A 24,101-nucleotide genomic window follows, 5' to 3' on the forward strand; every position below is an offset into this window, starting at 1 on the left:
TTTTGTTGAACTCAAATTAATGTCATGGAGTGGAACATTGTAGGGGGAAACTAGCGAAATAGCGACATCTACCGATCAGTCGATAATAAAGCTGGCCGAGCACTCCCAAATCTCGCGATAGATTCTGTTGACGTACTAGGAAGTTTACGATCCGCCGGCAACTCCCAAGTTTACACCGCACACGCATGGCACTGCGAGAGACCGAACCGACGCCGTTTACATTACAATGTCCTCTGTTTTGATAAACGCTCTTTTAACCAGTGCACCCAATTATGACATTTTATTTGATAGTTTGTCCTGGCCGAAGGAATCGTGGCCAGAGAAGGAAAGGGTAGAGGCACTGACAGCATTCATTGAAGGAATCGGACAGCATTTAGCCGGCACATCTGATCACAAGGTTGTGTTTGAAAGTGCGGAAAAACAACAGATCGTCACAAAGATTGAATCAATTATTTGGGATCAGTGCGTCCCCTTCCTCTTAAAGATATCAAAAGAAAATGTCACTGATAAAAACGTTGGATTTCAAGACTCTCGACCCAGACAGAGTACCGCTGCAGCGTGCAGACTCCTAGGCGTTTGCATCCCTCACTGTGGTGATGATGTAGTGGGGCGACTGGCCGACACTGTCCTGCCAGCACTGCAAGAAGACGACGCCGAGGGGAAACTCCTTAACGTGGAAGTTGCAATAGAAGTAATCGCTGTTCTTTTACCATCTATTACCTTGGATAAACAGCTCACTCAAACTACACTGTCGTCCGCTTTACACTGCATCCGCACGTTTTCCGAGGCTGTTGTCTCAAAAGTCACGGTAAGACTGCTCCTGACCCTCTTGAACTCCTGCAAGCCCGGGGAAAGGTTAAGTAGTGTACTTCAGTTCACATTGGACGAGCTGTTCACCTGGCACCGGAGCGACGACACTGCTGCGGTGACAGAGCGCACCCTGTTGTGTTTGACGGTGCTGTCAGATCACCTGTTACCTCCTACTGACCTGCAAGCGCAGTGTCAGGACCTCAGCATCAGCACCAGTCGACCTGACGCACGATTGGAGCGTCAGTTTTGGATGATCGTCCAGGCAGGGCTGACACATAAGGACATGGTGTGTCGTAAGCGATCGTTGTATCTGCTGAAAAGATGTGTGGCCTTTTCGGAAGAACAGGGAGCTGAGTGTCCGACCTGTCCTTCAAAAGAAGGTAACTTATTTTACTTTTTACTCTTTTCTTGAACAATATTCGTTTGGTAACATGTCACAACGTTATTTTTCCACGGGTGTCTTTTGAAGTTCACCTTATCTCCTTTTACCATGAAACTAGACGAGCTGTTGTTCAGATGGTCCCCGAAAGACAGCCAGTTGCTCAGAGAGTTCTGGGAGGACTATGCACTCGTGATGGAGACCCTGGAGGAAAACCAGGCGAGTGGTGGAGCCTAAAACATTGTTTTTATTTATTCATCCACAGCAGTTATAGTTTTGTGCAGAGGCTGTGTTACTAATTTATAAAACTGCTATTACAGATCCATGTCGTGCGGCCAGTGCTCAACAGAATCGACGTGTTGATCCAGACAACCGCCACCGATACGCAAGGTCAGTCGGTCAATTCGCACTCAAACATATTTGTCAAAATAAAAATAATATTTAATTAATTAAACACAGTTTTTCATAAGAAATGCAAGTTTGGGGGAGGGATGTGTGTATCATCGGCTCCTTCAATCGATGGGTCTTGCAGCGTCGGGCGGGGCCTGCTGTCATCCCTCCTGGCTGCTGTGCGTGTACCAGCGCATGTTCGACAGCGAGAATAAGTCCCTGATGAGGGAGGGCGTGTACCACCTGCTGGACCTCCAGGCTCTCCGACAGCCTGCCTTCGCCTCCGCCTTCTCCCAGGTGCCGGTCAACCCGTTCCGTCATCCATCGGGGGTTTCAAGCTGATGTTTCCATTCATATTTGTTGTATACCGAAACGTTCATATTTGTGTGTCATCAGGGAATTATGATGATAATTAAGTGTTACGACTCGTTTCTCTTTCCAGTTTATAGTCGGCCCCTTCATGGATGTGTTGTCTGAAAGTTCACTCTTCCACAGGTGAGTACATTGATGTCAAAAATAGTATGTGATGTATGTGGAATAACCTTTTACTTTAAAGTGGAAGCCACCACACTGGGTCCGGTTTGAGTGTCTTTTTGTTTCGTGACGTCCAGGGCCATGGGGCAGAGCATAGGGGATTGTCCTGAGCTTGGCGTCAAACTCACAGCCTTTCTGACGTCGTTCTTCAGCAGCCTTCCGTCAGAGGAAAGAGGTGGAGAGCTATGCTTGTTTACGTTTGGACAGTACACTGCTATTGTTCTTCATGTTAATCACAAAGTATGATTTCTATCCCGATGTGACAGCCTTATTTATTATTACAATCATTGAAAAATTGCATAATAATAAGTTATTCTTTAGTTGTTTTTTCTTTTAAATGCATTCGGGTTTAGTGCCTAATTAATAATTCTTCTCAGATTAGCTTCGGCAGCACACCACCATATGTTTGCCCGGTGCAGTATACCCTGATCTAGGATCAAAGGCCTTGAAGCGCCTTGAACCCATGTGTCGGCCCCCCGCCTTCCCCCTGCTCCAGGCGCGCTGCTGCTACTGCTGATCCAGCGGCTGGGCTCTCGTCACTGGTGCGCCGTGCCCGTCCTCTTCCTCTCCCAGGCCCTGTCCTGCCTCCCTCGCAGCCCGCTGCTGGACGGCCAGGGCCTGCAGGCCATCAGGTAGTCTCAGCACCGCATCCCGAGCACAGAGGGGCCGCTTTCTAATTAGGGTTGAATTTAATTATTACAGGTGGTTTATTAGACGCCTTTTAATCCACTTTGGAGTAAGTACCGAATGACACAGGTACTCACCACTAGGGATTCTGGCTCCTTAGGCCCAATCCCATTTCTACCCCTTCCCCTTACCCCTCCCCCTTGTTTTGAAGGTGTAAGGGGAAGGGGTAAGGGGTAGAAATGGGATTGGGCCTAAGGAGCCAGAATCCCTAGTGGTGAAACACTTGAGCAAGCTTTTGTTTACACAATAATGAACAGTCTCTTTGCTACCCTAGCCCCTATTCTAACCTAGATGCTAACCTAGCTCCTATTCTAATCTAGTCCCTGTGCTAACGTAGCTCATATGGCTAACCATATCCTTGGTGGTGTCTTGCAGTGGGGGCAGTGGGTTGATATTGTTCCTGTGGTACGCTACAGGGAGGTGCTGCGGGTCACCATGGTTACTCATCCAGTCCTGCTGAGGGGAGCGTCCCAGTGCTACCTCCTGAACAGCGCCCTCTGTCTCATGCAAGTGGTAAGACAACCTATGTGCTAGGTTGATTTCAGTCAATGTCTCTTTTGTGAAAACTCAAAATACTGAACCGTTTTGAAACAGAATTGTATGCTTTTCCATTGAATTGTTGTATTTTTTGTTTGTTTTTCTTTTGAAAGGATGCTGTCACTCTTGATGAGGTCTTCGGTTTTTTGACGCATTTCCATGCAGATGAGTCACTGTGTAGAGGGACACCTCTTTGGAAACAGGTAGTGTGTGTGTGTGTGTGTGTGTGTGTGTGTGTGTGTGTGTCTCAATATATATACGATTCAGTTAAAGACAACAATTTTCCCAAGTCTCCTTTAAACTGCATGCAAGTAATTGCTTTCTTACCGTGGACTTTCTGTCCCATCCCAAACCACAGGTGGCTGCCTGGCTGTCAGACAATGAGGGCAACTTTAAGCCCCGTGTTGAACACAGCGCGTTGCCAAATAAAGGATCCATTAAAGCACATGTCCAGTCTGAAATCCACTCCTTCCTCCAAGTCCCAGCAAGCACAGGTAGGAGGGGTGATGCGACTCCAACACAATCCATGAAAAAAAAAGACAGATTTAGAAGCTCACTGCACTCACTGCACTCACTGCACTCACTCACTCACTGCACTTACTCACTCACTCACTGCACTCACTCACTCACTGCACTCACTGCACTCACTCACTCACTCACTCACTCACTCACTCACTCACTCACTCACTCACTCACTCACTCACTCACTCACTCACTCACTGCACTCACTTCACTCACTCACTCACTCACTCACTCACTCACTGCACTCACTGCACTCACTCACTCACTCACTCACTCACTCACTCACTCACTCACTCACTCACTCACTCACGCACTCACACACTTACCCACTCACACACTTACCCACTCACACACTTACCCACTCACACACTTACCCACTCCCTCACTCAGTCACTCTCTCCCCACGTCCCTTTCCTCAGGTCATAGTGAGCGTCTTCCGGACCCCAAAGAGGCGGATAAGCTGGCCAGGGCGGTGCTCCTGTGTGTGGATATGGAAGAGGAGCGAGGGGGAGGAGGAGTGCTGGTGGAGGAGCTCCTAGGCCCCCTAGTGGACACCCTGGGCAGGCTGAGCACCAACGCCTACCTGCCTCTGCGCAAGACCGACAAGTGCCTGCAGCTCGTGCTGCGGCTCTTCCATCTGGGAGAAGCGCCAGGGCTTCCCGATGACAGGAAGCTGCCAGGTTGGTAACCATGACGCCCGTGACCTCACACTGGAGGAACCTGCTGCTGGGGTGTTATGGCTGCGTTCAGTGTGACTGCAGCGTGGGCGGTCCAGAAGGCAGTCTGATGGGGTATAAGGAGGGAAACAAACCTCATGATGGATGGTTATGAAGGGGATGTGACCCAGGAGAAGAAGCACTCTAACGTAGGGCTGCTCGATTATGGGAAAAATCATAATCACGATTATTTTGGTCAATATTGAAATCACGATTATTCAAACCATTATTTTTGAGTTTGAAACATGTTGTATTTATTCAGCATGTCTCTCCCAAAAAAACGTTGTAACTGAGAACTTTGAGGTTTCGCCTTGAATAAATACCCAAAATGGTCAAAAAGAAAATGTGACAATCCAAAATAATATGCAGATATGTATCCAGCTGTTCTGCCCTTTCTATAAAACATTAAAAAAATAAATACAAATAAAAATCCAGCCCTACCCTAACGCCTTACTGCTAAATGCTAATAACAAGTTAAAGGAGAAGTCGTTGTACAAAATGACCCCCAAAAAAATTACAATAAATATATTTATGGGCTCAATTCAGGGCTTTAATTTTTTATATGTTCTTTCTCTTCTGCAGAAGATACGCCATTGTTAACTATGAAGAAGCTGGTTCTGAAAGTGGTCGACTCGGTCCAAGAGTTCATACTGAGACGTCTCTGTAGTGAGCTGCAGGAGGTTAAGTGTCCATTTCTTCTCATCACAGCCACGCCATGTTGAAACTATAAACATGGAGTCCCCACAGACGCACACTGACGCCTCTCCCTTGCCGTTCGACAGCTTTCGGACGTGGGCCGGGCCGAGCTGTATCTGTGCGTCCTGAGACAGCTGGTGCTGTTGTACGGCGCCTCGCCGCAGTACAGCAGCAGCATGCAACGGACCTACTTCCCCAAGCTCATCCAAGTCAGCCTCGACGTGCTCACGAACACCACGCAACAGGTGCCGAGCTCGCTGTTCACCGCGCGCGTCGAAACAACACAGCTGTTGTTTTTTTAGTCCCGGGCTGTGTTGATAAGATGAGGCACTAGGCTTTTTTTTTCTTTCCCCACCAGGTTCCTTCCGTGGCCAGCCAGGTCGCCCAGGCGGTTGCCATGGCGTCGCTGGCTGCGGCCTGCGACCTCTTGGAGCGGCAAGCCGCTGACCGGAGACCGGAGACAACGTCCGTGCTGGTGTCTCTACAGAGCTACTTCTACAGCCCCGCGTCGAGTGATTCCCAGGGCCCGCTCCACTTGGGAAACATCAACCAGACCCTGCTCAAACCCACGTCCGGTCAGAGGTGAGGAAGTTATCATCATAATAATAATGATGAAGATAATCATCACACAGTTTACAGCGATTGTGTTCCTTTAATTCACATCCCTCCACCTAAGCAGTGTGGTATTGATGTAATGATTGAAGCATTGCAGGCCTTTATAAATCCTTATTTCTAATGTGGGCCAGTCTGGCCGTCGTGGTTGGTCTCAGGGTGACAGCGTGTATAACCCAGCCATCGTCTGTCTCAGTGACGCGGGCGCGCAGGCCCCCGTGCTCCAGGACTGGGGCCGTACGGCCGCCCACTTCGTCCGGGACCAGTGGGTGTGCCTGGGCTTCCTCAGCAGGCAAGCGGGCCCGGGCCAGACCACCGCCCTCTCTGATCAGACGCTACGGGCCGCCCTGAAGCGCAGCGTGGACGCCCTGACTCTGTTACCCAGCGGCCTGGTTCTTCCGGTGCTGGCGTTCATGAGTACCGCACTGGCCCAGGTGAGCGTCTGTGTAGTTCGGTCGCGCACAAAGACTTCAGAGTGGAGTTGAAGTGCTTTCTAGTACTTTGGCGTGGGTGTTCTTTCCGGGGATTTTTTGAACGACAAGGAAGGGGTCATGTTGATAGCTGTAAGAAATGTAAGTAAATTGCTGAAATGTACATAATTCCATGATCATAAAAACATGTTCAGGGCTTGCATCAGAATGCATCGTTGCCAATACTCTTTCAGAGAGACTCCAGAGAGTTATGGTACTGAAAGTCCTGAATCAATGTAAATATACTGAAGCCTATTTTTTTAAACCTATTGTTTGGCCACATCTCTCATGAGAAACGCTGTTGCTCTTTCAAACACAACAAAATCTTCACATAACGACAAATCATTCCATGATTAAATACCCAACAATGACCAGAAAAGCATTACTACACAATAACTAACATTCCATTTCTCCTTTTGTTTATAATTGTTTGTTAATGTGGGAATTTTCCACGGATGTGTTCCCCCCACAGGTGGCATTGTGCGACGAGGATCTGTGCGTTCACGCCGTGACTCTGGGCTGGGAGCTGGTCCAGGGGTTGACCCGCAACCCCCAGGAATTCTGGCCTGCCCTGAGGGGCTTTGTTGGGGCTGCCTTCCACCGCAGCATCCTGGAGCTGGAGGAGGACCAGGCGCCAAAGCTCATCTCCGTCCTCAAACAGGTGACTCCCCTTCCCTAAAGGGCTGATTACGGTCCCACGTTCACGCAACGCAAGGGGGGGACGGACCCCTTACGTCCTTGCGGACCCTCCTTGCGTCCACCTCAAGGGCCCGACGTGAAAATTTGTTACCTTCCGTCGAGGCGACGCATCAGCGAGGTCTGCGGTTGGTCCGCTTAGTAAAACCCGACGCAGAACCATAAAGGTTCACGACTGAGTCGAAGCGTCCGCAGCCGGGGCCTTGCACTGCGTGAACGTGGGGCCATAATCAGCCCTTTACACTCCCGCTGGCTTCAGATCAGCCTATGGGTGTGCTGATCTGTTGATCTGTCCATCGTTAATCATGATGAACGCTCCTAATGTGTGAGGTCATTATGGGGTGGAATGCTAAAGGACTTGTAACGGCTTGTCAACCTCACACATGTTAAAATAGGATCCCTTTTAACCAGCCAGAGGGTGAATGATGAAAAAGGTCAAAAATGGGGCAAATGTTAGTGTTATTTCGGACTGTGTTGTCATTGCGACTGTCGTTTTCCCAACTGCGTCTTCTGGTACAGATCTCGGCCGAGATGATGGTGCTGTCCCAGGCCAAGACGGGGGTGATCAACGTGCTGATCGAGCAGTGCTGCCACTGCTGGCTTCCTGCCGGTCGCCATGGCGACGAGGCAGCCATCGCCAGCGCTCTGCGCTACGTCCACGTGCTGACGGAGGCCTGCGTCTACGGGCCGGTGTACAGGAGGGACGTGAGGTGGGGCTCCGGTAGAGCTGGGCGAATAGTCGATTTATTTTATTTATTTAAAAAAAGAAAAGGTTAATTATCAACATGGCAGCGTGCACTGAAAAAAGTGAGTGTGTAGAGTTTGCTTAAAGTATGTGGCAACCTAAAGCAGCATCACAACACATTTATTCCAAGATATTAAATTGAGGCACGCAGCAGAGTGGCAGATGTGTGTTATTTAGGGGTCCAAGCCAACAGGTTGGATCCCTATTGTTTTTGTAAGGATTTTTATACTTCCTACCAAGAAAGTGGTACTACAGCCCAAACCGTAAATGGTGCACACACGCCAATTACATGACTAGATCCAGGTACGTGAAGACTATGCAGACGACAAAATCCAGAAATGCCGGCCACTAGGTGGCGCTATACCAAGGAATACGCGTTTGGGGCTATAACTCCCACACCGAACCTCCCAGAGTCCAAAAACTTGTACACACAGATGCACTGGAGTCTGCTGCATCTTTTGGCCTAGGCCACGCCCATTTGCGTCTATGAATATTTTTCGCTAAATCGCGAAAACCGCAAAAATGTTTTTTCGCTACTCCTCCCACATTTCTCGACCAATTGACACAAAACTTTGCACACGGCATCTTCAGACCTACACGAAAAGAATTCCTGCATTACTTTTTTGATCCGACCTTCGACGACGAAACGGTAGCGTTTTGAATATTGGTTTATGAGCTAAATTAGACGTGGAAAATCAAAAATCCAAAAAAATCAAAAATTACACATCGGATCGAGTCCAAATTTAACAAACATGTTAGCGCCACCCTTAACGACGTTCGAATAAAAAATCGGAAAATTACGCCCTAAGGGGGCGCTATAAACGAGGAAATTGTATATCTTCTAATTGGCCAAAGGAATGTTCTTCAAACTCAAGGGAAACCATCAAGGGGCAAACCCGAGTCTATATAGAAAATATGGCCAAGAATTATTAATGTGGGCGGGAGTTATTTGGCAAAGGAAAAATTGTCTTTGGAAAATTTCGCCACAGGGCGGCGCCAAAAAACGACGACATTGTCTATCTCCTATTTGGCCAATGTTCTGAAAACGCGTTTTAGGCTATAACTCCCACACCGAAGCACCCACAGTCAAAACCTTTATATCCACATGTTGTTCACGGTAGCGTTTTCAATACTTGCTTCGCGTTGTGCCGGCGAAACGCACATTTCTTGTCGCGTTGTGCCGGCGAAATGCACACTTCTTGGACCCCTGCATAACTGCTTGCAGTTCTAGTTAGGGGTCCAAGCCAACAGGTTGGATCCCTATTGTTTTTGTAAGGATTTTTATTTTTAGGGGTCCAAGCCAACAGGTTGGATCCCTATTGTTTTTGTAAGGATTTTTCTTTTTATTATTATTCCCAGCTAGAAGTGGTACCACACCCCAAACCGTAAATGGTGCCGACACGCCAATTGCATGACTAGATCCAGGTCTGTGATGTGTACGCAGACGACCAAATCCAGACACACCGGCCACTAGGTGGCGCTATACCAAGGGAAAACGCGTTTGGGGCTATAACTCCCACACCGAACCTCCCACATTCAAAACCTTGAACACACAGATTCACTGGAGTCTGATGCATCTTTTGGCATAGGCCACGCCCATTTGCGTCTATAATTTTTTTCCGCAAAATCGCGAAAACCGCAAAACTGTTTTTTCCCTACTCCGCCCACATTTCTTGACCAATCGACACCAAACTTTGCAGACGACATCGTCAGACGCACACGGAAAGAAAAACTAAATACTTTTCTGATCCGACCTTCGACTACGAAACGGTAGCGTTTTGCGACGTTTTACGTCGATACGCAAAAATTCAGAAAATACCAAAATTAGACATCGGATCAAGTCCAAATTTTAGACACATGTCGGTGCTACCCTTAATGGCGTTCAATAAAGAATTCAGAATATTTCGCCATTAGGGGGCGCAATAAACGAGGAAATTGTATATCTTCTAATTGGCCAAAGGAATGTTCTTCAAACTCAAGGGAAACCATCAAGGGGCAAACCCGAATCTATATAGAAAATATGGCCAAGAATTATTAATGTGGGCGGGAGTTTTTGGCAAAGGAAAATTGTCTTGGGAAAATTTCGCCAACAGGGCGGCGCCAAAAAACGACGACATTGTCTATCTCCTATTTGGCCAATGGAATGTTCTGAAAACGCGTTTTAGGCTATAACTCCCACACCGAAGCTCCCACAGTCAAAACCTTTATATCCACATGTTGTTCACGGTATGGTTTCGAATACTTGCTTCGCGTTGTGCCGGCGAAATGCACATTTCTTCTCGCGTTGTGCCGGCGAAATGCACACTTCTTGGACCCCTGCATAACTGCTTGCAGTTCTAGTTATTATACTTCCCGCGCTAAAAGTGGGCCCACAGCCCAAACCGTAAATGGTGCGGACATGCCAATAGCATGACTAGATTCAGGTCCGGCACCGCTACTCAGATAACAAAATCCAGACACGCCGGTCACTAGGTGGCGCTATACCAAGGAATACGCGTTTGGGGCTATAACTCCCACACCGAACCTCCCACAGTCAAAAACTTGTACGCACATATTCACTGGAGTCTGCTGCATCTTTTGGCCTAGGCCACGCCCATTTGCGTCTGGAATTTTTTTTCGCAAAATCGCGAAAACCGCAAAACTGTTTTTTCGCTACTCCTCCCACATTTCTTGACCAATCGACACCAAACTTTGCACACGGCATCTTCAGACGTACACGAAAAGGAATCCTGCATTACATTTTTGATCCGACCTTCGACGACGAAACGGTAGAGTTTTGAATATTTGTTTATTAGCTAAATTAGACGTGGAAAATCCAAAATCCAAAAAAAACCAAGATTACACATCGGATCGAGTCCAAATTTTACACACATGTTAGCGCCACCCTTAACGACGTTCGAATAAAAATTCGGAAAATTACGCCCTAAGGGGGCGCTATAAACGAGGAAATTGTATATCTTCTAATTGGCCAAAGGAATGTTCTTCAAACTTAAGGGAAACCATCAAGGGGCAAACCCGAGTCTATATAGAAAATATGGCCAAGAATTATTAATGTGGGCGGGAGTTATTTGGCAAAGGAAAATTGTCTTTGGAAAATGTCGCCACAGGGCGGCGCCAAAAAACGACGACATTGTCTATCTCCTATTTGGCCAATGGAATGTTCTGAAAACGAATTTTAGGCTATAACTCCCACACCGAAGCTCCCACAGTCAAAACCTTTATATCCACATGTTGTTCACGGTAGCGTTTTGAATACTTGCTTCGCGTTGTGCCGGCGAAATGCCCATTTCTTGTCGCGTTGTGCCGGCGAAATGCACACTTCTTGGACCCCTGCATAACTGCTTGCAGTTCTAGTTATTTTTCCTTTTGTTAATCATGGTTATTCTTCAAATAAAATCCAAACTTAAAAAAAACATATTTTTCCAAAAAAAATCGATTACCGATAATAGGTTCGGTTGGAAAAAAAAGGTGATTTTATTTCTAGGCCAAATTGCGGTGGCGTCCACAGCGTCCTGCCTCCTTCCCGGGCTCAAACCAACTCTTTTGCCTCACTCTCTTGCTTTGTTCTTGTTCTGCAGGCTGATCCTGGAGGTCCAGACCTATGTAGAGCAGCTGGGAGAGGAGTGCACCGTGAACCTAGTGGTTAACGGGTGAGCCGTCGAATCCATCATCTATTTTTCAACATCAAACATGACTATAAAATAGACGTATTAACTATCCAACAATGATAACAAAAGACAGAGACACAAGGGTGTCCTGAATGATCAAACGGCATCGTTCTGTTCCAACATGATATCATGTTTTACGAAGAAATACAGCATTCTGTTTAAAGGGTGAGAATACAGGCTGTGCCACTAGAGGCCCTTTTAGTCACACAAATTGCAGTACAATAGTGTGCGTGTGTCTGTGTGTGTCTTCAGGGATAACCGGGACGATCAAACGCCCCGTGTGTGTGTGCTAGCGCTCCTCAGTCATCTGGATCCTTCCAGGCCGCAACACCGGCGGCTTCTGGAGGAGCTCGTCACACGGCTTCTGCAAAAGGTACTGTTGGGCTCAAACAAACACCCTTTAAAACTCGAAGTGCTGCTGCTACAAATGTACATAGTAAACCCCGCTTCGACTCTTTTAATTATAGCTGTACCGATGTAGCAACAGTTGCAAACATAGCACCATGTTAACTTTGATGTTTGCAGTGTTTTTTATGTCGTATCTGTGTCATATCTCGGCTGAAAGTACACAACTAACTACACCCCCTCACTCCCTCCTAACCCCACTCACCCCCCCCCCCCCCCCCCCCCCACCCTAGGATAAAGACATATCTAAGACAAAGACGCGTTACTATAGCAACTCTCTGCAACACCGCGTGAAGAACCGAGTGTGGCAGACCCTGCTGCTTCTGCTTCCTAATCTCCAAGAGGTAAGTTCCCCTGATTGGCCCCAGCAGTCCCGTTGGCATACATTATTTAGCAATGAGCTCAAAGCTGGTGTGTGTGTGTGTGTGTGTGTGTGTGTGTGTGTGTGTGTGTGTGTGTGTGTGTGTGTGTGTGTGTGTGTGTGTGTGTGTGTGTGTGTGTGTGTGTGTGTGTGTGTGTGTGCGTGCCCCCGAAACAAAGCTTTCCTGCCTTTCCGTCTCAACATAAGGTTGATCGTTAGCAGTAAAGCGCTGGCGTCCCAACTCAAACTGAGTTGGGACACGACGAGAACGAGTTTCTCCTCCATTTTTGTGTTTACAAGGATGACGAGTGCCCCCTTTCTCAGAAGTTTGGATGTTTTCAACTAGGCGCTGGGAGGGGCATCAAATAAAGTCTGAGCGCTCTGGACAAGGTCTCGGGTGTAGGGTTTTTCTCTAGGAAGCTGCACAACAGAAAAGACGCTGGCGCTATGAAAAACAACGCTATTTAGTTGAAACAGCCCTTTCTGTTGTACTCCTGACGCAGTTACCTGTCTACACATGATCAGACAACGGCTGCATTAGACAACATTAAAGCCTGAGTCAAGCCCGATGTACTTGACATGTATACCTGACTAAAGGGCTGATTATGGTCACACGTTCACGCAACGCAAGGGGGTTACAGACCCCTTGCGTCAACCGCAAGGGACTGACGGGTGCCTCCCACAAATTATAACCTCCCTTCGAGGCGACGCAGCAGCGAGGGCTGTGATTGGTCCGCCTACTAAAACCCGACGCAGAACCATAAAGGTTCACGACTGCGTTGAAGCGTCTGCTTGTTCATTGCGTTAACGCGGGGCCATAATCAGCCCTTGAAGGTCCGATATGTGTGTCGTCTGGCAGGGGTTCGTGGCCTCTCTGCTGGGCGATGTGTTCGCGGCGGGCTTCTGCAGCAACCAGGCCTCGGTGAAGTACCTGATCGAGTGGACCATGATCGTCATCCTGCAGCGGTACCCGGAGCACATGGAGAGCTTCTGGGGCTGCTTCAGCATGGTGGGTCTCATTCATCCATCAGACCTGTCCTGTGATGTCTGTTTAAAACTCTCTTGAGATCTTTTTCATGTATTTCCCTTTTATTTGGACACAGAGGATTAAACAGGGAGTGTATGCACTTGTTGTTTCCCTCCTGTTTTTGTGTGTATCTGCAGTTCAACATATAGATCGAAAAAAGAAAGGAAAAAAAGACAAAACCAAAAGCAGAAACCAACAAATTGCCTGCTGTGATAGGCGTCTGCGTCTTACAATGGAGCAATTCCAATTTTCCATTAAAAAGATGTCACTCAATGTCAAGGAAATCATGCAACTCCACTGAGATTTAAGGACATTTTCTGCACATTGTTTCTGTTGCTGTTCAGGATCACGAGAAAACCAAGACCAGCATCTGCACCTTCCTGTCCGTCGTGGTACACTTGGATCTCATCGTACCTAAACTGGAGGATAAGGTCACTTTGGGGTTTTATTTATTTAAACATATTTATATTAGTGCTGTCAAGCGATTAAAATATTTAATCGCGATTAATCACATTAATGTCATAGTTAACTCACGATTAATTTTTTTTCTATGCTAAATATTCCTTGATTCCTTTGTCCCACTATTTTTTCTCATTTTAATGCTCTTATCAACATGGAGAAGTGCATCGGCTTGCCTTGTGCAAATGGTTTTTTATTGATAACAACATTGGCATATACTGATCAAAACTGATCAAAAAAAGAATTGCGTTAATCGCGCGATAAAAAAATTAACGCTGTTAGAATTGGTTTGCGTTAACGCCGTTAATAACGCGTTTAACTGACAGCACTAATTTATATATATATATATGATGGCAGATATAGTTTCATAATTTAAGCCTATTTGTGCTACTGCATGTTTTTTATTATTTTAATCTTTTAGTTTCTATTCCACAATATCCTCATCAATCCTCAAACACACACCACGTCCTGCCATCTGAATGTCTCTCGCTCTCCTCGCCCTTTCAGGGGCCACAGTGGCGCCGGGCCCTGGACGTCATCCTGCAGTGGTGCTTCAGCCACAACTTCAGCGTGCGTCTGTACGCCCTGCTGGCCCTCAAGAGGGTGTGGGGCCTGGCCGCGGCCCGGGCGGAGGCTGAGCGGGCGGGCGACGGCCTGGGAGGTCTGGCGGCCGTGGTGGAGGCCTGCCTGAGCCAGGCGGAGGCCATGCAGAGCACTGGGTGAGCGGCGGGCATCCTGGGGCCACGCCAGTCTCACTCGTTCACCTTCTATCGTTACCGTTATTCTGACGGCGGAAAAGATAGAATCTGGGTGACCGGTAGGGCTGAACGATTTGGGGAATTAAACGAATTGCGATTATTTTGACCAATATTGGGATTGGGATTTAATCAGCGATTTTTTTTTATTATTATGTTCCTTATGTTCTGTATTAATCACTAAAAAGGCAATAAATCATTCATAAGTATGAACAACACAACATTGGAAGCAGTCAACATGTAAACTGCTTGCTGATTAATTTCTGTTCAACTGTCTATTTAACATATTTATTTAACTATTGAATTGTAAAAGAAAAGTAAATCATTTTTTATTGAAATAAAATTTTAAATATAAATCTTACTGATCTCCAGTCAGTCATCAAAAAGAATATATTTATATTTGTAATCACAGCCTTTGCAATTAGCATGTCGCGTTCTATTTCTAAAGGATTTCTATTTTTTTAATTTGATTAATCGTGCAGCCCTAGTAACCGGGCAATTCAGCTTCGTGTTTGTTTCTGGCCGATCATGTTGCTGCAGGCGGGGAGTTTCTCTACAGTAGAATATCTAGAGGCCTAACTCCGCCCCTTTTTAGTTTGTGGTTTACGGCCCTGGCACCCCCCAGAAGTTCTGCAATAACATATCAGGACTGCTGGATCCCAGATTTGGGGGGTTTGGGGCTTGGGGGGGGGGGAGGTAATAGGCCAGGGTGTTGGACTCCCGGCGTGGCAGTATGCCTTGATCCTTATCTGCTACTTACCGACTAATATCTCCATACACTGCACTATGTCGCTATGGAACAGCAACGCCAACAAGAACTGGACCAGGATTCAGGAGCACTTCTTCTTCGGCGCCTTCCACCCCACGAGAGACTACAGCGTCGAGGTGGGGCAGCTGGTTCTAGTTGTCGCTGGTGCATGTGTACTCCCTGAGGTTGTGTCGGTGATGTCCACTAAAATCGTTTAATTCTGCTTCCTGTCCTACAGACCATACTGTACACTTTCCCCAGCCTGTCGGAGCTGTCGGACGACGAGTGGATCCCAGTGTGGAAGTGTGAGAAGATGGCGGTGTTCTTCCCTAGCCCGGCCCTGCCTCTGAGGAACCCCTCCCCGGACCTCCGCCTGCTCCAGCCCGGGGACTGGATCCAGCAGGACAAAGGTGCACCCACCCTCCACCAGCCACCCTCCCTCCACCACCTGTCCCCACCACTAGGGCGGCTCCACTATGGAAAGAATCATAGTCACGAATACTTTGGTCAATATTGAAATCTCGATTATTCAAACGATTATTTTTGAGTTTGAAAACATGATGTGTTTGTTCAGCACGTCTCTCCCGAAAAACAGTTTTTGTAACTGAGCCCTTAGAAATTTCGCCTTAGAAAAATACACAAAGTGGTCAAAAAGAAAATGATCAAATCTAAAATAATGTACAGATATGTATCCAGCTGTTCTGCATTTTTTATAAAACAAGAAAAAAGGAAAACTTGTAGAAAAGCCATACAACAAACTGTACTGAGGGGGTTATACTACCTCTATGTGGAATAACCCCCAGCAAAAGTATTCAGGGCCATCTAATCCAGGTCATCTTTATAATGTGAATTGGATGGTGGAGTGCAAATGTACCTATTTGAGAGCTTCCTATGAACTAGTCAATCTTACGTCTGCTAAACAATGTTTTCACATGCTGCAGAGATTTAAACCAGAAAATATATCTGCAAATATGAAATGGGCCCATCGGAGTCCTTAAAGCCCCTCTATGTGTACGCACGTTTCCTAGAGAGGCGCGTATAAACACGTACCCCACGACACTTAGGTTTAAGTCTCCCAATGCACTGTTTGTTGCCGCATTGGTGTGATGTTTGCTGTCGGCCCCCTCCTACAGAAAGAACGCTGCCCCCAGCTTTTTTTCACGTGGCTGCTTCCAGCTCTTCTAGTTTCAAATATACGAACCTTTCAGAAAGGCGCTGGTGTCGTCACTGCCGTTCATTTTCTGGCAACCAATCACATCCAATTACAAAGACACGAACATGGAAGAGAAACTTGTTGTTGTTGTGTCTGTCTATCCAGAGTTAGTATATGCTACACGTGAACCTCCTATAATGGCGCAATTTGATTGGTTCGCTATCTCGGGAAATTGGGCATATCCCATGATTGAGATCTCAAACTCGGGATATTGCGTGACGGTCGTCTCGTCACGCTAATAAAACAAACAAACCACTAATAAAACAAATAAACCCCGGCAAAAAATGGTTATCTTGTTGATTTTTGGAGTGCTCACGTGTAGTATATACTAAAACAATTATTCACCTCAGGCTCCGTGAATGGTGGAGCCTGAGGACTATTCAAATCGCCTTCGGCGAACAATTGTTAATTATCAGACAGAAACACACAGAAATCATCACAGATGGTTGGGGCTCATGGTTCAACGGTCCCCCCCCCCCCCCCCCCCCCCCCAACCTCAGGCGAGCAGGACAAGGAGGAGCGCTGGGCCGAGGTGCAGAAGAAGATCACCCCGTGGCGGCTGGGCATCCAGGAGCAGGAGCCAGAGCTGCAGCTGGCTCCCCAGCAGAGGGCAGCACGGCTGGGGAAGGCCCACGGCGCGCTGGTGGTGGTGGCCTCGCTCATCGACAAGCCCACCAACCTCGGAGGTCAGAGATCTGTTAGGATACGTGACCCCCCAAATTCAAATATATTTTGTGAAATCTACTATTCTGAACCTACTTGAACGTGTAAATTAATATGCCCGCGTAAATGTGTTACGGCTTTGGGGATTGAGTGCTTCCCCTCTTCGTGCCGTTTTCTGATAAGCACTTGGAGAACGTGGATTGCGGTCGTTTGTCAGGCGGCACAATACATCTGTTGCCAGACCTTGGCTGTTCTTCTCCTTATCAGGCCTCATTCACGGACCTATCTCGTGTTCTCAGCCCCCGAGGCCATTGTGCTCCCAAGTGCCGATTCATAAATGGCTGAATCCATTTACATGTGTTTGTTGTGGAGATAGCCTGTTTGAAGAAAAAAAAAAAAAGAGCCAATATTTGCGTTGAGTAATACGGCGGGGTCTGTCAATGTTCATTATTATGTCACCCAGTAAAATCCCCGGATAAGTGTTACCTGTTCATATTTGTACACATGTACAGCTACAGCCTATCCTAGGCTAATCCACCCTGCCATGGCTGACGTTCAATTGTTGGTATATTTAACTGATGCGATGCCAAAGACGTTGAACTCCCTGAACCCAACACCATCTCCAACCCTCCACGAAACGACAGACACCTCTGAACCATGGTTAACGTCCGTTGTACGTCTCAGGTTTGTGTCGGACCTGTGAGATCTTCGGCGCCAGCGCCCTGGTCCTGGACAGCCTTCGTCACGTCGAAGACAAGCACTTCCAATCGCTCAGCGTCTCCTCCGAGCTCTGGCTGCCTCTGCTGGAGGTGAGCGACGCAACGCTAGCTACGCACACGGCTCACCTGTCGTTGATGAAGTGAAAGCACTCCCAAGACCAGCTTTAAGTGCTACTTTCGTAATGTGGGGCACTTGCATAACCTTCAGAGCAATGTGTTTTGAGATGTCATCGCGCCGAAATGACATGGTAGCCAGTTCTGCATGCTGTTTATCACGGGGGAGGAATAATTATAGTATTGGCTGAGAAGCTAAGATGGCCTCTGTCCTACAAGTTGGTTCTTTAATCTTTGGCACATCGTGTGTTGTCACACAATACTTTGATGTTTGCTACACTGTTCTTTGATGTTTGATACATGGTACTTGGTTGTATGGTACACAGTACTTTGCTTGGTACATGGTACTTAGATGTTAGCGACATACTATTTTATGTACTTTCATGTTTGCTACATGGTTACTTGGATATCTATAACATGGTTACCTGGGTCCCTCTTCCCCAGGTGAAACCTGTCGAGCTCACTGACTTCCTGCAGCTGAAGAAGAGTGAAGGCTATTGCATTGTGGGAGTGGAACAGACTGCTAATAGCCAGAGTCTTCAAGACTACCAGTTCCCTGAGAAGACCCTGCTGCTACTCGGGTATGTGTTTACCAAAAACCACTGTTGGCCTCAAAAACACAGGGGTGCTCCGGAATTCTCTCCATGAGTTAAAGGCTGCTAAAATAAATCAATATCAAATTCGTCTTTCGTTTGACATAACATTAAGAAATACCAAACGCTCTGTCCAACCAAAAGAAAAAAGCAGATCTTTGATTCTTGGCAGCCACTTGTCGCATAAACTCGCCACTTTCACTCAGAACTAATAATCACTTGCACATTAATTCTTCTATGATGTTGTGAACGTCATTAAATCGGGGCACATATAAAGGCAAATGACAAACACTCAAGGCGACGCAACGCTACGTTTTCAGAGGAGCCCTAGCGTAAGAGGCAGAGCATCAAAGTCCCACACGGCACAGCGAGACGGCCAGGGGTGTGGGGCGCTAAACAGTGCCGTTGACCTCGTCGCGCCTGGCAGGTGGAGGTGTGAGCTCTGCCAGGGCTGTTTAGCGCCATCTCAACAGTTTAGCGGTTGTTTTCCTGGGGGGGGATCCAGCGTGATTCTTTTCTCTATTCTCTACCCTGCTCCCTTGCCGCCATGCCGAGGCCTGTCGGGGCACGCCGGCCTGTAATTGGCTGTCCCTCGGGAGCCCGGCGCAGGAAACATATTGCACAATGAAATCCATACGAGATACGCAGAGAGCGATGCGAGCTGATTTACCGCCCAACGTCGGGCTTATCGTCATAGCACTGAAGGGATTACAGATCTTTTCCTAAATGTGCAGGTCAAGGAGGGGGGGGAGGTGTCTCGTTCAAGGATGAATACACAGGTAACAAGAAGACATCATCGAACCCTACTTCGACTTTCTTGGCGGAAATTAGAGTTGACGTTGCTGCCCGCAGTATTTCGAACAGGGTATGAGGCAGTACTCTCTTGAATTACCGAAATAGCCAAGCTTGACTGTTCCTCTGGATGTAAGACGAAATGAGAAGCGACCCTTCCCCTTCACACTACACCAGGCTAGTGTCAGCGGGGCTTGAGACCGGCTCCGGCAGCCTTTGTGGGACAGTAGTGGCTGTCGTGTCAGAGCAGGCCTCCCTACTCCCCAGCACAGCGGGTCCTGTTTGTAATCTCTCATCAGAGGGCTGTGATTGCTTTAGATAAATGTAGCTGAACAAATTGGGCTTTCTCACCCTGCTGGACTCCCCCCCCCCCGTCCGTCTTGTAATTAGCGAGAAATCCTCATTATTTGTTTATGATTGCCATCAATGACCAAGTATATTGGGGACTGCGCTGTGCTCAATGAGTCACTGAGCTCATTTGCATGTGTGTTAAGTTTAGTTTAATTTATTTGGGCGTTTGTGCCCCCCCACCCCCGTTATCTCTGACACTACGAAACAGACATTTGGAGTTATGATCATTAGGACAGACCAGACATGTTGGTTTCTCTGTAAGCTTCCATATTGTTTTCCCCCATCAATCTCATGATATTTAGTCTGTCTATCTGTCTGTCTGTCTGCCTTTGTATTTATCTTCTCTATCTCCCCCCTCTTTCTTTTCTCTCTCTCTCTCTCTTTCTTTTCTCACTCTCTTTTCTCTCTCTTTTCTCTCTCTCTCTCTCTTTTCTCTCTCTCTCTCTCTCTCTCTCTCTCTCTCTCTCTCTCTCTCTCTCTCTCTCTCTCTCTCTCTCTCTCTCTCTCTCTCTCTCTCTCCCCCCCCCCCTCCCCTCCCTCCTACAGCAATGAGCGGGAGGGTATCCCAGCCAACCTGCTGCAGCTGCTGGACGTGTGCGTGGAGATCCCCCAGCAGGGGGTCATCCGCTCGCTCAACGTGCACGTGAGCGCCGCCCTGCTGGTCTGGGAGTACACGCGGCAGCATCTCCAGCCCCGCTGACGGCGACCGCGACGCCCAGAAACCACCAGCCTCCGACCGTAGCAGAACTCAGAAACACGGGCTTTTAAGTGGTGGTAAACACTATATCTCCCACCAATCGCTAACTGATGCCTTGCCTTTTGAATGACTACAACGTTTTGAAGTATTACAAACTCACTAGTATTTCCTGCTGTAAAGTAGGGTTTTAATTATGGTTTTCATTTGACCGTTTTTACCCAGACATTGTGTATGCCTTCATAAAGATAATGTATTCAAATAATCGGTTCTGCTGTGACTTTCCTTAAAAGCAAAGGCTCTTTTTTTTTGTGAGGGAAACATTTCCATGCACAGTCTATAACTGTGCATGGAATATATATGTCTATAATTTATCCATCTGCTTTTTTGAAAATGCTTGTATTTAATTGGGAGACATGTTATGCAGTGACTTTTCAATAAACGTATATATAACATGCATATCTTGAGTGTGGTGTGTGATTCTAGTAAGTAGGTAAACATAGAGCAGTCGCCCCTCCCGCGCCGCGCCACACGCATCCCTCCCTCCTGTTAAAAAAGAGGTCCGAAAATACCCGACGATTTCAATTGGATTGATGAGAGGGAGCTGGGAACGGTGAAATACTAAGAAACCATTTTATTTTTTATACAAGATGTTGAATAAGGTTGGATTATCTTGAGGCTGGGGTTGAATATGGACTTTGGGCACTGGTTTAACCCCGGGGTGCGTGTCCTGGGAGCGGGGCTGAAGGCGGCGTTCGACAACGAGACGATCGAGGAGGTGCTCGCCGGGAAGCCTTCCCGCACCACGCTGGTCCTGGAGGTCATCATAGTCCTCATGACTCTGGGAGCGGTGACCGGTACGTCTTGGATGTAGAGTGAGTCGCTACCGTCTGGTTCAGACCTGACTTGACCCAAAACTAAAAGAGATGGAGGTTGTGTAGTGGCAAAATAATAAAGCCATAAGTTAACGTGACTGACTCGTCCCGTGTGAATTCACGCACTTTCGAAACGGTTCACACCTTCCAATTTGTAGTTTTTGTAGTTCAAAGTTTTGTTTTTTAAATGTTTAAATCGTAGACCAGTATATATGCGGTCGACATTAGCTTGTTGGTTTTGGTTGTCCTAATTAGCATAATAGTTGGCTAATTTGTCGGTGTGTGTGTGCGTGTGTGCGTGCGTGCGTGCGTGCGCGCGTCCTCCAGGTAACATCCTCGTCATCGTGATCGTGGCAGCGACCAAAACGTTCCACTCGGTGGCCTCGGTGCTCATCATCAACCTGGCCATCAGCGACCTCATGGTCGGCATCGGGGTCATGCCTTTCGTGGCGGTGTCCATCATCAACAGCAGCTGGGTCGCCTCGAATGTACGTCATGCGCTATGCCTACAGTGGTAATGTTTGTAATTATTTTAGAAGGGTTTTGTTTTGTATCTTACATATCTTGATTAGACATCGATTACGATAATTATATACGATAAAAATATTTTCCGTCAAAGTTGCTCAGCTCAAGATTACAGAACAAACATTTAACTAAAACCCCCAAAATCAAATGTTATAGGCCGAGAACTTGACGAGAACTAACTATTAGATCCAGTACCCTCCCGCTCCTTACTCTGTGATCCATTAAAGGTCCCATGACATGCCACCAGGTGTGAGTGTGATAAGCCAAGCTGTTCTGAAAATCTGCCACTTATGACATCATAAGTGGGCGTGTCCACCTAGATGTGCGCTGGATAGATCAGTCGACCAGCCTAACCAGTGGACTGTAGCAAACGTTGCTCATCCATCCGTCACACATCTAGGTGGACACGCCCCCTTGTGATGTCATAAGGGGCAGATTTTTCTAAACGGCTTGTCACGGCTAATCACGCTCTTTAATATCCTCCACCCTGCCTGATTCCCCCACCCCTCCCAGGAGCTGTGCCTCTACGTGGGCTACACCTCGTCCGTCTACTGCACCGCGTCGGTGCTCACCCTGGCCGCCATCGCCCTGGACCGCTACTACTCCATCGTGGACTGCCTGCGCTACACGGCCCGCTGCACGCTGTGCCGCATCGGCGCGGTGGTGCTGTGGATCTGGCTGCAGGCGCTGGCCACCAGCTCGCCGCCGCTGCTGGGCTGGAGCGCCGTGCGCTACGTCAAGCCCGTGTACAGCTGCGCCGTGGACTGGGCCAACAGCCCCAGCTACACGGCCGTCATGGTGGCCCTGTCCTTCCTGCTGCCGGCCGCCGTCATCCTCTTCTGCTACGTCAACATCGTGCGGGTGGCGCGCTCCCACGCCCGCCGCATCCACACGCTGGAGGACCACCTGCAGCGCGGTCGCGCCGCCGCCGCCGCCGCCGCCGCCGCCGCCGCCGCCGCCACCGCCGCCAAGTCGTCTTCGTCTTCGTCGTCGTCGTCGTCGTCGTCGTCGTCGTCGTCCGGCACCACCCAACAGCACCACCACCACCACACCCACTCCAGCCTGGTGTACCACCTGAGCGGGCGTTTCGTGACGGAGGTTCGACGCGGGGACACCGCGGCGACCTGGGAACCGGGAGCCTCTCCCGTGGGTTCTCCGTCTCCTCCTCCTCCTCCTCCTCCTCCTCCTCCCCCTCCCAGACGCCTGTTCTCCTGCCTGGCCCAGACCCCCGTCCCCCGGCAGCCCCCCCTCCCCCAGCCGACCCCCCTCCCCCAGCAGAACCAGCACCAGCACGGACTGGTCCGCCTCTTCCTGGTGATCTCCGCCTTCTTCCTGTGCTGGACCCCTTATATGGGCGTGGCGCTGATCCAGGCGGCCGAGAGCGCCCTATTGGGCGAGAAAAACCTGGTCCCGTCCAGCGCCGTCACCTTCTCCTATTGGCTGGTGCTGCTCAACTCGGACATCAACCCGCTGCTCTACGCTCTGCTCAGCAAGCGTTTCCAGGGCGCCATGCAGAACCTCAAGCAGAAGATACGCGCCCGGCTGGGGGGCGCGGCGGTCGGGAGGGCGGGGGAGGCCCGGGCGGAGGGCGAGGACAGGTGCTTAGGTCCGTGCAGCACCACGACCACCAACATACGCACGCTCTGCTCCTCCTCGGGTGAAAGCCCGTCTTCGAGACGAGACGAGGCGTCCAGATACTGCTCCTCCGTCTTCACGGTCAACGCAGACTTCAAACATCAGCGCCAGCCGAAGCAGCAGTGCGAGGTGTTTCTCCCGGGCAGCCCCTCGACCTCAAGCTCTTCCCCGTGGCAGCAGGAGTCGGGCAGCGGGGAGAATAGGGTGGAGTGTCTGCACGTCCCGACTCGAACACAAGAGGGCAGCAAACTGCCGTTCTCCGCCGTAACCACGGAGACGCGGGCCACTTACTTCTATGGGCAGATCACGGTGACGGTGGAGCATGATGTCTGCTAGTAGAGACTGAGCAGCCCTCATTTGAACCACACAAATAGCACTTATCTGGACTTAACTATCTCTAAACTAAACTGAACATTGCCAACTTGAATGCCTTAATGTAAATAACTCAAACAGTAACTTTTCAAATCTTTTGAAATTGTAAAGCCTACCTAAAAGGATGGTTTTGTCCTAGTAGCCAATACATTTCAAAATGTATAGCCTACCTATAGGCTCCTTTTACTTATTTTTATCCCTGATGTAACCACTCTTACTGTCATGCCTAAACTTCAGTTTCAATCTTTTTTTATTTCACTCAACTTAATGTAAAAAATGGTGATGTAAATGATTTTAAGGCCTAATCTTTGATGTAAAGGGCATTTGCATGGAATCTA

At 48.4% G+C, this 24,101-nt stretch overlaps 2 protein-coding genes across 2 annotated transcripts; both read left to right on the forward strand.

Annotated features, from left to right (window-relative positions):
* The first annotated feature begins 150 nt into the window (after nucleotides 1-150).
* On the forward strand, nucleotides 151-20,815 carry tarbp1 (TAR (HIV-1) RNA binding protein 1). The gene is made up of 29 exons (XM_030378509.1): nucleotides 151-1,190; nucleotides 1,311-1,408; nucleotides 1,510-1,579; nucleotides 1,722-1,876; nucleotides 2,022-2,074; nucleotides 2,191-2,288; nucleotides 2,610-2,745; nucleotides 3,217-3,313; nucleotides 3,451-3,540; nucleotides 3,696-3,831; nucleotides 4,279-4,539; nucleotides 5,158-5,255; nucleotides 5,358-5,516; nucleotides 5,630-5,853; nucleotides 6,080-6,317; nucleotides 6,826-7,014; nucleotides 7,569-7,759; nucleotides 11,373-11,444; nucleotides 11,715-11,835; nucleotides 12,101-12,211; nucleotides 13,088-13,237; nucleotides 13,600-13,686; nucleotides 14,222-14,433; nucleotides 15,273-15,354; nucleotides 15,456-15,627; nucleotides 16,931-17,116; nucleotides 17,778-17,902; nucleotides 18,371-18,507; nucleotides 20,209-20,815. The coding sequence occupies exons 1-29, from the start codon at nucleotides 227-229 to the stop codon at nucleotides 20,360-20,362; spliced, it is 4,866 nt and encodes a 1,621-aa protein (XP_030234369.1). The 5' UTR covers nucleotides 151-226; the 3' UTR covers nucleotides 20,363-20,815.
* A 90-nt stretch (nucleotides 20,816-20,905) lies between these two features.
* Nucleotides 20,906-23,965, forward strand: LOC115559609 (5-hydroxytryptamine receptor 1D). Its single transcript, XM_030378563.1, has 4 exons — nucleotides 20,906-21,213; nucleotides 21,559-21,719; nucleotides 22,270-22,710; nucleotides 22,792-23,965. Exons 1-4 carry the CDS (start codon nucleotides 21,048-21,050, stop codon nucleotides 23,725-23,727), a joined length of 1,704 nt encoding a protein of 567 aa, XP_030234423.1. The 5' UTR covers nucleotides 20,906-21,047; the 3' UTR covers nucleotides 23,728-23,965.
* Nucleotides 23,966-24,101: the final 136 nt, after the last annotated feature.

This window comes from Gadus morhua, chromosome 15, assembly GCF_902167405.1.
Source record: "Gadus morhua chromosome 15, gadMor3.0, whole genome shotgun sequence".
Taxonomy (NCBI): Eukaryota; Metazoa; Chordata; class Actinopteri; order Gadiformes; family Gadidae; genus Gadus; species Gadus morhua.